The following is a 13,544-nucleotide window of genomic DNA, read 5'->3' as shown; positions in this document are numbered from 1 at the left end:
TTCGTTTCCCCATAATGTTGCTTTTCGAGCAACAGCCAAATTCCAATTAGTGTATTCAGATGTATGTGGGCCTATGCAGACAAAGTCATTGGGAGGATATTACTATTTTGTGACTTTTATTGATGACTTTACTCGATTTTACTGGGTCTACTCTCTGGTTAAAAAGTCAGTAGTATATGATGCATTCTTGGCTTTTATTGCACTTGTTGAAAACCAGTCTGGTTGTAAAATTAAGACTCTCCGTTCGGACCGAGGGGGGGAATACATGTCCTCTATGCTGAATTCCTTTTTGAAGCAGAAGGGCATTGTCCATTAGTACACTACTTCTTATACTCCACAGCAGAATGGGGTTGCAGAGAGAGAAAATCGGTCACTCATGGAGATGGCCAGATATATGCTAAAGGCAAAGAGCTTGCCTCACAGTTTTTGGATGGAAGCCGTCATGTGTGCTTGCCATGTTTTGAACAAATGCCCCACCAAAGCTTTGAAGAAAATTACACCTTTTGAGGCTTGGAACAGCCAGAAACCTTCTGTTGGACACTTTCGTGCCTTTGCGTACCTTGCATGTGCACATATTCCAAAGGTACTCGGGAAAAAGTTGGATAACAAGGCTATTAAATACATTTTTATGGGATATAGCAATGAGAGCAAAGGCTACAGACTCTATGATCCTGTTTCTAAAAAGGTGTTTGTCAGTAGGTACTATTTGATGAAAAATGAGAATTGTCCCTGGCTGGTTTAGACACATATCAGGCTGCCCGTGATGTATTTGAAAGGCTGCTGCCCATTACATTTGGTGATTCAGCTAGAGTTTCAACAAGTGAACTCAATATTCAGCCAGCTACTCCTTTGGAAAATGCAGAAAATCAGCCATTAGCTGATCTGAATATTCAGCAACTGAAATTCAGCAAGAGCTTATGCACAGTCAGGAGGCAAGACAAATGCCTAGATGGTATTTACAGACTATGAAAGATAGTCATCTGGATGCACCCATGGCTGGTCGTACTAGAAGGCAAGCTCATATGCATGATACTACACATACCATGGAGTTTGTTATGGCAGCAAGCACCCTTGATGAAGAGGAGCTTAAATGTTTTGAAGATGCACAACAGATTTTGTGCATCTTCTGCTGGGACGGGATGATGGAAATTGTAATAAAATTTCAATATAATAAAGAAGTTTGCTTTACTGTTCGAATTGTATGCGTGTTGGTGAGATAAATTATGTGAAGGAACATGTGACTTAATGGACTAATTAAGGAAGCTGGTTGTATATGTTCCAATAAATGCGTTCTAGGTAATTAAAAAACTAAAGATGACCCATCATCAGAGGAAAGCGGGTGGGCGTAACCCCCGACAGGTCCGTCCAGTGGTAGGGTAGTCCCGGTTAGCTGTGAGATTTTCTACATCGGAAATAGAAATAGGAAGATGATAAATTGACCAAATAGTCATTAGGTAGAACTGGCTTGCATTGTTTTAGGGGGCCGGAATGGGATTTTGCCTTATGGGCAGGAGGGTTGACGTACCGCACTCCCCTCCGTCTCCCATTCTCTTTGAACGAAGTGCAATGGAAAGTCCGCTTCAGATTGAGTAATCCTCAAAAAAGTGGAACTCAAAATTACTGACGCTAGCTGGCTGCTAGGAGACCCATCCGATTTTAGGAACCGAAATCTTCAGGTCGATCCTAGTGGGTTTGGCCGAAACTCTCCCGTTGCGAAGTAGACTCGGTAGGGCCTAAGCGACAACCCTGTGATGTTCCAAGGGAGCACCGGGCGGCATCATTTACGGGAAAACCTACTAATGGACTACTAAAAGGTGTGCCGTGGATTGAGACTAGCGGACACCTCACAGTTGGTATCAGAGCCCACGTTAGTATAGATTACGACGTAAGCTTAAGAAAAATATTTTTTTTCTAAGCATAGCCTAGGACACGTTTTTTTCTCTTTATTAATGTATGTTTTTGAATTATGGCAGAGTAACGAATCTTGGAAGAGATTCTTGATCTTTCAAGTAATGTTTATGTTATCTATGCATTCATCCAATTTTTCATGGAGAATTCAGATGATGCGGGTACTAGATTAGTTGTACAACCCGTCGCCTCTATATCGTGAAAGACGGTGGATGATTAGTGGAGGATATTGCTATATCGATGCAAGCCATCTAGCTTATCTTCAAAATAATCTGAAAAGGGTAAAATGGATGGAAGATCTTAAAGTTCTTAAGATCTATCTATTTCATGAGGCCACTGTAAACTCAACCCTATATACTAGAGGTAAGAAGATCAAACTAAACCAATATATCTATGGGGAAGTTACGAAGATCCTTCCGGCTGACAGAATAAAAGTCATAGGTTGCTCTAGCCACCACAACTACAAAAAAGATGGATTTCTTGAACTCCCTCAAAAATATAGATTCCTAGATATTTACTCTCCGAATCCAAGTTACTTCATAAAGGATGTATCAGAGTGTCATACTTAGATTGTAGTAGGGAATCTTTTCCTGAGAGAAAATAAGATGAGCCAGTGAGCCATCTGAATAATGTATTTCCTTCCATCTGATTACCTTGTACATCCATTGTAATAAAAGATTGATTGATACTTTATCAATCAGAGAAATAATGCATTTTTTTTTTGAAATCTCTAAAATTGCAATTTAACTTTGGCATGGAAAGAGAGTTTATTTGAGAGTTGTTTCAATAAACTAAGCGAGAGATATTTTGAGTACTAAACTCTATTATTGATGCTATATAGATTTGTAAAATTTAACTTACGAATTGCTAAAAATTTTCCAGAATCTTGCACCCACAATAATTCCCAACGAAGCTCAAGAGAAAATGAATCTTTTGAAGCAAGTCAAACCTCCAGAGTTTGATGGGAAAGGCAAAAATGTGGAAGCTGATGCAGAAATTTGGATCGAATCGATGGAAGATTATTTTACTGCTGCTGGAACTATCCCAGCCAACCAAGCCATGATAGCTAAGCTAAAATTAATTGGCGAAGCTCGACTTTTGTGGAAGCAGTGGTGCCGAGATCAAGGTGTCTCTGAAAATACAATTACTTGGGATTTGTTGAAAGAAGCTGTAAGAGGAAGGTATTTACCTCCAGCTTATCGCACCCAAAAGATGAACGAGTTCTTCAATTTGAAGCAAATGGGACTGACCTTGGAAGCATACTACTCCAAGTTTGTTTCTCTTCTTAAATATGCACCCCCCATGGATACTGTTCAACAAGTGTCCAAGTTTTACAATGGGCTAAATTATCCTCTGAACACTCATTTAGAATCAATGCGTCCCACAGACCTCTAGGATGCTTTGATTCGAGCTGCTCCTATTGTGTGGAAAGTACAATCAAAGCCTAATAACAATAAGTTCTGGAGCTACAATAACCAGAACAAAGGAGGATTCAAAGGTCAAGCAAAAAGAACCCAAGGACAATTTTTCCAAGGACAAAAGAAGAAGGCAAAATCCAATGCAGTTGGAAAATTTGTTCCTACCCAGGAAAATAGGGATGGTCTTAGGTGCTTCCATTGCAATGAGACATGACATTTCAGGAGAGATTGTCCAAAGCTTGGTAGAAACCATCACCAAGGCCAATTTCGAGGTCAAGGCAGAGCTGCCCAAGGTCGTGGTCATGTAGCTATGGCAAGAGGAAGAACGTCAAATATTACCCTAAAGGAGACTAATAAGGAGGAAAACCCTACTATGGAAGAAGATATTGAAAGAGCAACTGTTCATGCTGCATTCCACAGGAAAGGATCAAATCATCAATATTTGGTAATACAGACACTGGCTAGTCACCAAGGTGAATCATTTAAAGTTTTGATTGATTGTGGAAGTACACACTCATTTATTTCACCCAAGTGTGCTACCTTCAACAGGTAAATGCATCAAAGCTTCTTGTGGAATTAGCAAATGGAAAGGAAGTACTTTCTACATAGCAAACTGCCAAGGTAGAGTTTAACCTAGGAGAAAACCTTTCAAGTATGAGGTTCAGAGTAATGAACCTAGGATCCTATGAATGTTTACTAGGAATGGATTGGCTGATTCCCAATGATGCTCATATCCATTGTGGAAAAGATCAAGTCACATTTCAGGATTTGAATGGTGAAATAGCAACTACACAAGGTGAAACAGGGAAACCTAAAGTTCAATTAGCAAAAGCTTCTCGAATTGTGAAAGGCTTGAAGAAGGGATTACCTGTTTACTTGATCAAGCTTAACAAGATAAATCAAGATGGTCATGCAGAAGAAGAACCATCCTAGTTAAAAGAGTACGCTGACATATTTCTTGAAGAGCTAACTGAGTTACCTCCGGAAAGAGAAGTTGATCATGAGATCAAACTTGTTCCAGGAGCCGCTCTAGTGGCAAAAAGACCTTACAAAATGTCTATTCCTGAAGCCATCAAACTAAAAGAGCAACTCAAGCAACTGCTAGAACAAGGGTATATCCGGCCAAGTAGTTCACCATGGGGAGCCCCAATATTATTCCAAAAGAAGAAAGATGGAACTCTCCATCTTTGTGCATTGGATGGCAGCAATGAAAGCTGAATTGGATTCTATCACTAAGAATCAAACATGGGATTTGGTGTCTTTGCCATTTGGGAAGAAAGCCATTGGAACAAAATGGGTCTACAAACAGAAACGGAATGCAGATGGATCCATTGACAAATACAAGACAAGGCTTGTAGCTAAAGGCTATGCACAGAAAAAAGGCATTGACTACGAGGAGACATTTGCTCCTACTTCGCGTATGACGGTCATCGGGTCTATGGTTGCTTTGGTTGCTCATTATGGATAGACTGTGCATTAGTTGGATATTAAAATTGCATTTTTACATGGGGAACTTCATGAGGAAGTATATGTACAGCAGCCCATTGGTTTTGCAGTTGAGGGCTTGGAACACTTGGTCTGCAAGCTGAAAAAAGCTTTGTATGGTTTGAAACAAGCTCCTAGAGCTTGGTATGCAAAGATAGATGCTTTCTTGCTTAGCCAAGGATTCATAAACAGCTCATTTGAGTCTACCCTTTACATATGTAAAGAGGGGGGATCCATACTGATCATTTGTCTTTATGTTGATGATCTCTTGCTTACAGAGACACATGCTGATCAGATTTCAGCATTTAAACAAAATTTGCAGCAAACTTTTGACATGTCAGACTTGGGGTCTTTGCATTATTACTTGGGCATTCAATTCATACATGATGCTAGAGGTATTGGGTTATCACACTCAAGATACATTGGTAAACTTCTTGAGAAGTTTGGCTTACAAGATTGCAAGCCAGTTTGTACACCAATGGAACTTGGACTTAAATTGTCATTACATGATGACAGTGATTTGTTTGATATACACACATATGCTCCAGCAGTTGAATGCCTTATTTACTTATGCAACACTAGGCCAGACATACAGTTTGTAGTTTCAGCACTGAGCAGATATATGCATCAGCCACGCATGTCACATTGGCAAGCTATTAAGCGTGTCTTCCGTTACTTGCAGGGTACTAGATCTCTTGGATTGTTTTATGCCAAGGGGGGAAACACTGCAATTACATGCTTACAGTGATTCTGATTGGGCTGGTGATTATGATTCACATCACTCCACTAGTGGCAATTATTTCTTTCTTGGCTCGTCTTGCATATCTTGGCTTAGCAAGAAACAGTCCACTGTTGCCACATCGTCATGTGAAGCTGAATGCAAGGCAGCTTTCACTACCACAGTTGAATGCGTATGGATTAGATGCTTGCTTGTTGGTCTAGATGTATCTGTTACAAAGCCTACTCCTTTGTTCACTGACAGTTAAAGTGCCATTGTAGTGGCACGGAACCCAGTGTTTCATGCACGCATAAAATGCATTGAGATGCATTATCACTTTGTCAGAGAGAGGCTACATGCAGATGATATCAGCCTTGTCTATTGTCCTACCACTAGTAATGTGGCAGACATCTTCACCAAAGCTCTTCCTCCTGAAAAATTTGAAGCATTTCACAATGCTTTAAATTTGATCTCCTTTGGTGGCGGATGATCCTTGTACTCTTGATCACTCTTCACTCCAAGGGGGTTTGTTGGGTATTTCACTCACACCTCACTTATGCCTACGCTCACATAGGAGTGTCGGTGATCAGTAGGACACTGGGGCACTTTTACTCTCGGTAGGAGAGTTTTTTCCCCCAGACTTATGGTATTATTTCGTATGTGCTTATGACACAATTACGAACACTTACCATGTTCGGGTGTGAACACCCTCTACAACCCTAAGGTTTAAGGGTTGTACCTTGTACTTTCAATTTACACTCTTTTAGTCTATTACATTGGGTGTCATGCTTCACTCTCACATTGTCTACTGGTTTTCTGTGCTGAGCTTCGATCCTGTCCTCCCTCACAAAAATGAGGAAAAAGCTAGAGGCTTTAGATTCCAGCTCCTATATTTTGTCTTGAATATAATGGATTGGGCCTCAATGTGCTTCATATGAGCATGAAACACATGGTTCTTGGCAATGGACAAGGTGCCTTATAAAGTAGGCAGTACCCACGAACTCAATGCGATAAGAATGGAGGGATGCTTCATTCAAGATCTCAAAATATTGACTGAATTGAGGCATCATCATCAACTGTAGGTGGAGTGTGGGGAACAGGCCTGCAGGAGTGCCAGCATATCATAGGTATCAAGGATGGAATGCGAGGCTTGGCAAAGCAATTCTGAGGCGAGTTTATGTTTTTGCAGGATAAAACTCAGTTGTCCACAGGAACACATGCATACAACACTGTTACAAGAGTATTGTGGTGATACCATGTCAGAATGTGAGCAAAAGCGGGAAAGTGCACAATAGCAATTGAAGCAAGTTGTCTATTTGGCTGTATTATGTTTACATAAGTCATAGTCTATATGTAATGCTAGCAGCTTGTTGAGGATCGGTAATGTTATGGAAGGTGCAGAGGGGGATCTTGTCAATGTCGAGGTTGAGAGTTGGATCTAATGATGGTCCTACTTCCTTGCACCTGTTTGGAAACTGCCCTTACTTTAGTTCTTTGCCTCTACCAGCTGTTGAGACAAGGCAGCAGCAATAAATAACAGATTTTCTTTAGTTCTTCGTAACAAAAGTCTGAATTTTCTCTCTCCTCAGCATTCTCTCGTCTCTCAGCCTTTCTACAGCCTTTGCTTCGAAGATTACAGCATTGAGATCACCAGAGGCTGAGAAATTTCAGATTCCTTTTTCGTAAACCCTAATTTGCAGTAGAAATTAGGGTTTAGTCTAATTTGCAGCCATTGGAGGACCTTCTGAGGCAACAAAGGGCAGGAGAAGACCAATCAATAGCGGGTGACAGCATCTTCAGGCTGTTGAGACAGGGTAGCAGTAGTAAATGACTGATTTTCTTCAGTTCTTTGCCTCTACAAGTTGTTGAGACAGGGCAGCAGTAGTAAATAACAGATTTTCTTCAGTTCTTCACGACAAAAGAGAGTCTTGCAATATCCCACAGTGTAACCACCTTGGGCTTTATAATTGAAGATTGTGTTCTCTTCTTTCTTTGATGCTACCTGCATCTCATTAGCTTAAAGGTTAAATACTAGAGAGCCATGAAATCAAGGAACAATCAGCAAAGCAATGAAAGATGGCAGATATAATTGTAGCCCCTGCAGGCAATTCAGTGTGTGTTCTACAGGTTGCTATTACTGAAGAAGAATAAGAGACAGAATGATTGATAGGCCATCTTATAATAGATGCACACAACTTTGTGACCTTGATTGATATGCAGTGTGTCTGGGACCCAAAATAAAGTGCGTAGGCCAAGAAATAGGACATTGACCAAAGTTGGACGAGGTTGGAAAAATGCAAACACGATTGGACATAGCTAATGCTGCTCTGTGATACTGTGAATGGTTAACAAACAATGACCATGACCACTATGGCCCTTCTCACCACAAATGGCTGGTCTAGGGAAGGGAAAACAAAAAGCATGTAAATAAGATTTTTAATGTTCACACTTGATGATGACCTTTTTCTAAAGGTATGACACATTGAGTTCTTGTTGGATCTCCAGACCATCAAGTTGAGTTTCTTGTGAGGATGGAGAGGGATATGTGGTAGTTAGGTTAGCAGGATGCAATGGGACTGGATTTTGTGAGTCCATGGAATTTCCTTGGTGGTCAACATTGAGTTGGAATATTGGGTCCAAGGCAATGATCATCTATTTTGTTTTTGGTGCGCACATTCTTTGGTTCTATTGACTTGTAGAGTCTGATGTTAGAGATACACATCACAGTAACCCATTGGGAAATATGCATTACCTTTGTTTGATTGTGACAATGCTGTTTTGCACAATATGTTGAATCCTTTATTGTTTTTTCTTTGAATTTTTGTTGATTTCTTTATTGTTTTCTCCTTTTTTTGGGGGGGGGGATTGTCAAAGGAGAGGCCAGGGGAAACTGTATTGTGCAGCTCTGGGGGAAAAATAAGACCTGGGTCTTCAGGTGTGTGTATGGAGCTCTGAGAAAGAATGACCATTCGCAATGGCTGGCCAGTCAGAAAGGGGGAACAAAAGCATGAACATAAGCCCTCTCTTGTCCTTTGAATTTTCATTACCCCACGGTCTTGATCTTGCATGTAAGCTTCAGTCTGACAAAAGCTTTTGATGGATACATGTGGTGGTGACCATTTCCTTTCCTGTGTTACAGGACAATACAGGAAATACTTGTTGAAATTGGTGATAAAGAGCGTTCATTTATTGGATCTGAAGAATGGATTGGAGCCATTGAGTTGAGCTTTGTCCTTGATAAGCTACTAGGGGTAAGTCTTTTACATCCAGGAAAGTAGATTCATGGTGTATGCTTGCATAATTTGTCAATCCAAGACATGGGTATCGGCAATGGCTATTTCTTACATTAAACTTATAAAAGGCAATAATACATTACCTTTCAAGCCAATATAAAAGCAGCATTTTTAATGATTGGAGTTGCGTGTGTCTGGAGGAGACCTCTCCTTTTGAGGTGGTTGAAAAGTTTATTACACAAGTGCTGCTGATGTGTGCTCTCTGTATTTTGGCCACCTTTTCATGTTGCAATGTCCGTTTTGTACAGGTGACTAGCAAAATATTAAATGTAAGGTCAGGGTCGGAACTTCCAGAAAAATGTAGAGAGCTTTCTCTGCACTTTCAAACTCAGGGTACTCCAGTTATGATAGGTTGGTATTTCTGAACTATGAGTCTTTTGCCTTTCTCTGAACAAGTGTGAGAGTCCTAAAATGATTAATTATGCTATGCAGGTGGTGGAGTTCTTGCATATACTCTGTTGGGAGTAGATTATGATGAGGCAACTGGAGAGTGTGCTTTTCTCATATTGGATCCTCATTATACAGGAGCTGAGGACATGAAAACCATCTTGGCTGGTGGATGGTGTGGCTGGAAAAAAGCAGTCACTTCCGAAGGGAAGGAGTTCTTTCTCAGAAACAAATTCTATAACCTTCTGCTTCCTCAGCGCCCAAATACCATCTAATGATGTGTTTGGATGGTTCTTGTGCTTGGAGGACCCTGGAAAAGGAGATATATAACACTGCAGGATCTGATTTCTTTGACAACCTTGATAATGGAGGAAAAAGTCAAGATTGAAGGGGTTAGGCAAATTAACCCATGATAGTTGAAAGAATTGAGCTTCAACCATAAATAAGGGCGGGAAGGATATCTCTCATCATTAGGAGGCAATTCAGTAGTGGGCAATCTTAATTTTTGAATTTTCTTTTCGAGCTATTCATGGCTTCAGTTGATGTTACTCAGGTTTGCCCCAACTATCAGCAGTAGAGGTTGGATCATTGCCCACTATCTGGCACGTGTGCAGCAGGCTGTTCGTTGTTCACCCATTGACACCCTATAATAGATGGTGCAATGAATCCGCCTTCATCTTATTCATACTCTTGGAATGCTGGAAAAGACTACAGGGATATCATCAGATGCACTAGTGGTTTGCAGGTGAGCTTTTGTGATATTGGTTGCGTGGTGGTCCTTCTCTGACAAAGGACCACAGTCAGTTTACATGGCACTATTCGTTGTCCATACAGCTTTCACCCCATCCCCTCATGTCTGGAAGATGTATTTTCTTCTTGCCAAAGGCAAAGCATAGTGTGCAATGTTCACTGAACATTTTCCCCATCGAATGGAAGAAAGGAAGATGTTGAAATGTGACGGGTTTTGGGGAAAAAATTATCCAGTTTCATAACTAGGGTCCCCAAGAAATAGCCAGTTTTCATTAACACACTTGAATTTCAACTTTATGTGGAGATCCAGTCAGGGACAACACTCGGACGGATGGTTTTTTGGAACACTTAAATAGTGAGACACTTTTAATTTCTTTCATTTTACTTCAACCTTATGTTTGCAAAAAAGGAGTGAAATGAGAATATTGGTAAAAATATTATTGGTGCAATGTTTAATGTATATAAGCAATAATCATATTTAGCAGTTGTGATCTCCATCACTTTTTCAATAATATACATGTTTTTTGGTGGGAAGATTGTTGCATTAAAAATTTGTTGATACATACAATGTGCATTTGGTGAGCAAAGTAACCACCACAAATATTGTCATAAGGAACAAGGCTACTAATAAAAGGGAGGCACACCATGGAGGAGGCGACAGGGGTGGAGCGGATAATATCTAGCCATGGAGTAGTGGGCTTTTAGAGCAACATACTAGTAGCAGTCATAGATCTAATTTTAACCTTTGTACAAACTAATATGATAGTGCTTGTAGCTGAACCAAATGTTATACTTCTCTCTTTCTCTCATATGTATATGGATAGATAAGCATTAATCCATACAATTCTCTTTACCTTGTAAAGTTTATTAGCCTTGCCCATAATGACATACGTTGAAGTGATGGTTAAAGGACCTTGAGTTAGTTAAGAAGATATACATCAAGTTAGCTTCTAGATGTAACATGAGTTTAGCTCAAGCTAGGTGGGAGATGAACCCTTGATTTTAGGAAGTGAACATAGAGAATTGCATTGGCATACAAAAATGAGTGAGTATCAAACTCTTGTAATGGTTCCTTTGATTTATGTTAGAGGCTTGGATGCATTCCATTGCAACTTTTATGCTTGTTTGGAAATTACCATATTTTGGCTATATGGACTTTGGTATTTCCTTCTTTTTTGTCCATACTCGCTCTTAATAATTAGCACATTTAGTTGTTTCTTGAGCTATTTTGGTGTGTCAACACCTTTCATGGGCCATTTGGCCTCTATTAGTTTTTAATACATCTATCTATTTATTTGTATTTTCTTTGCACCATTGTTGGTGTTCACCTATATTGAACAATGTGGAGGAGCTTCTAATGGTTGCTTATCATTGTATCAAATTATTCTAGCTTAGTTCTAAGGCATTCACAACTCTTTAAAAGTTTGCTTTTTATAAATTATGTGATTTGTGTAGGTTTTTGGTTCTCTCACTTGTGCATCCAATGGTTTAGCTTTGTTGACAAGTGAATGCAATTGATGTCACTTCCACCATATGGTGTGATGGCCCATGTAGTTGTTGCTCACAACTAATGAGCCAACCAGATCCTCTCCTATGATACCTTGATTCAATTTTTGTCATCACAAGTCCTATTGTTGCTCGTCTTAATAAGGGCCATTATATGTTGGCCTTGGGGGCCTCAACACTTCCAATGCAATAGTGATCATGTAGTGAGAGAATATGGTGGTGCCTCTAACATTAACGTGTCAATAGCCCTACCTCCTACTTATGTCCAACAATTGAGTCTAAGATCATAGCAAATCATGTCGATAGTGCTATAATTTGTCTACCTTGCTTTGGTTTTCTTGCCAATGACAATATTCAGTGCCCAACCTTCCCATCCCCATCATTGGAAAGTTCTTGCCCTTCCTCAAGTAATCTAGCTCGATGGGCCTTGTACATTGATCACACGATGGCTATGAAGTAGTACTTAGTTATGTAGTTACATGTTAATGCTTTGTGCTACCTATTGCAAATGGCAAAGATGATGATATGCTCCTACTTTGGCTATTACAATAGTACCTTTTGTGGAGGAAAAGAGGTGGCCAAAAGAGCAACAATTTTGTTCCATTGTCTTTTGAATATTGATGTATTATTGATTTGTGTGTGTGTGTGTGTGTGTGTGTGTGTGTGTGTGTGTTTCTATGTGACAACACATATTAACTAGGACCTTGTGCATGTAGTTCTTGTAGTGTCATTGGCTTTGTAGGCTTGGGAATCACTTTACTGCCAAGCACACCTTGCATTGGAGATGAAATAGTCTTTAAGGGAGGTATGCTTGTGTTCATCCCTTGCCTTTGATTGTGTACATTGGGACATTAATTTCTTTGCTCTTTCAAAAACCATATATTCCATTACTAGCACTAGCTGTGATCTCTTTGCATTAATAAACACTAGATAATGTTGGCTTAGAATGGCAACAATAAACAAATAGTTGGATAAAAGAGAAAAAACATAAACACCAATAGAAACAATAGCCAAGAGCACTCTCAAGCCAAGCAAGGCGACATCATGCTACCTTGCTCTCTTCATTAACATGTGCCACAAGGTTTAATGAGGCTAAGTTATTGTAGCAACTCTTTCACAAGAAAAGGCTATAAGTAAGAAAAAACCACTAATTAGGAATGAGGTGGAACTCACACAATGGCCTATACAATATATTGGTTTCCAACTTATTGTATGCTCATTAAGAGCTTCAAGGAACATATAAATATTACTTGCTAATCTCTAGGAGTGAGGTGGAACTCACACAATAGCCTATATAATGTATTGCTTCCCAACTTATTGTATGGTCTATACAAATCTTTCTCTCTCTCTCTCTCAAAGTTAGATTAAACTTTTTAATTTAAATTCCTCTTTCTTTTTTTCTTCTATTTTAATTAAATATTTTTAAAAGCCTTTTATTTTTTAATTAAACATTTTTAGAAGCCTTTTGTAATTTAAAAAATTTTTGATATAGTTTTTCATATAATTTAAGAGGGGGAAGGGAGAGAGAATAAGAAAAAGGAGAGAGAGAGAGAGAGAGAGGAAATATAAAATTTAAAAGAGTAAAAATTTAAAAAAGAGGAGGAAGAAGAGAGAGAGAGAGAGAGAGAGAGAGAGAGAGAGAGAGAGAGAGAGAGAGAGAGAGAGAGAGAGAGAGAGAGAGAGAGAGAGAGAATAGGAAGGAGAAGAAAAGAGGAAAAAGAGAGAGAATATGAACAGAGAGAGAATTGTAGAGATGAAATATTAAATTTAAAAGAGAGGAAAAAATTTTAAATAGAGAATGAAGAGAGAGACAAAGAGAGAGAGAGAGAGAGAGAGAGAGAGAGAATAAGAAAAAAAGGAAAAAGGATGAGAGAGAGAGAGAGAAGGAAAATTGAGGAGATAGAAAAAAGAAAAGCGGGGAGAGAGGGGGAGAGAAGAAAAGGGGAGAGAGAGAGAGAGAGAGAGAGAGAGAGAAGAAAAATAATAGAAACGGAGAGGGAAAAGAGGAGAAATGGATTGTCAAGTGAAGTTGCCATGTGAGTACAACAAGTTTGCTTACCACTTCATGGCAACGAAACT

General features: G+C 39.5%; 1 protein-coding gene across 4 annotated transcripts in view; it reads left to right on the top strand.

Moving 5' to 3' along the window:
* Nucleotides 1-10,338, top strand: part of LOC148019841 (Peptidase C78, ubiquitin fold modifier-specific peptidase 1/ 2) — a 117,596-nt gene extending 107,258 nt beyond the window's left edge. For 3 of the 4 annotated variants that reach the window (XM_087700039.1, XM_087700040.1, XM_087700038.1), the window contains 3 exons: nt 8,669-8,780; nt 9,071-9,173; nt 9,255-10,338. In XM_087700039.1, the coding sequence (XP_087556165.1) occupies nt 8,669-8,780; nt 9,071-9,173; nt 9,255-9,484 (445 nt within the window). In that variant the 3' untranslated portion in view covers nt 9,485-10,338. The remainder of the gene's footprint in view (nt 1-8,668; nt 8,781-9,070; nt 9,174-9,254) is intronic. The other variant, XR_015694880.1, reaches the window with a different exon arrangement.
* Nucleotides 10,339-13,544: the final 3,206 nt, after the last annotated feature.

This window comes from Lygodium microphyllum, chromosome 19 (genome assembly GCF_053477565.2).
Source record: "Lygodium microphyllum isolate KBCC chromosome 19, Lygodium_microphyllum_v1.1.10, whole genome shotgun sequence".
Lineage (NCBI taxonomy): Eukaryota > Viridiplantae > Streptophyta > Polypodiopsida > Schizaeales > Lygodiaceae > Lygodium > Lygodium microphyllum.
This window is presented reverse-complemented; position numbering and strand designations above follow the sequence as displayed.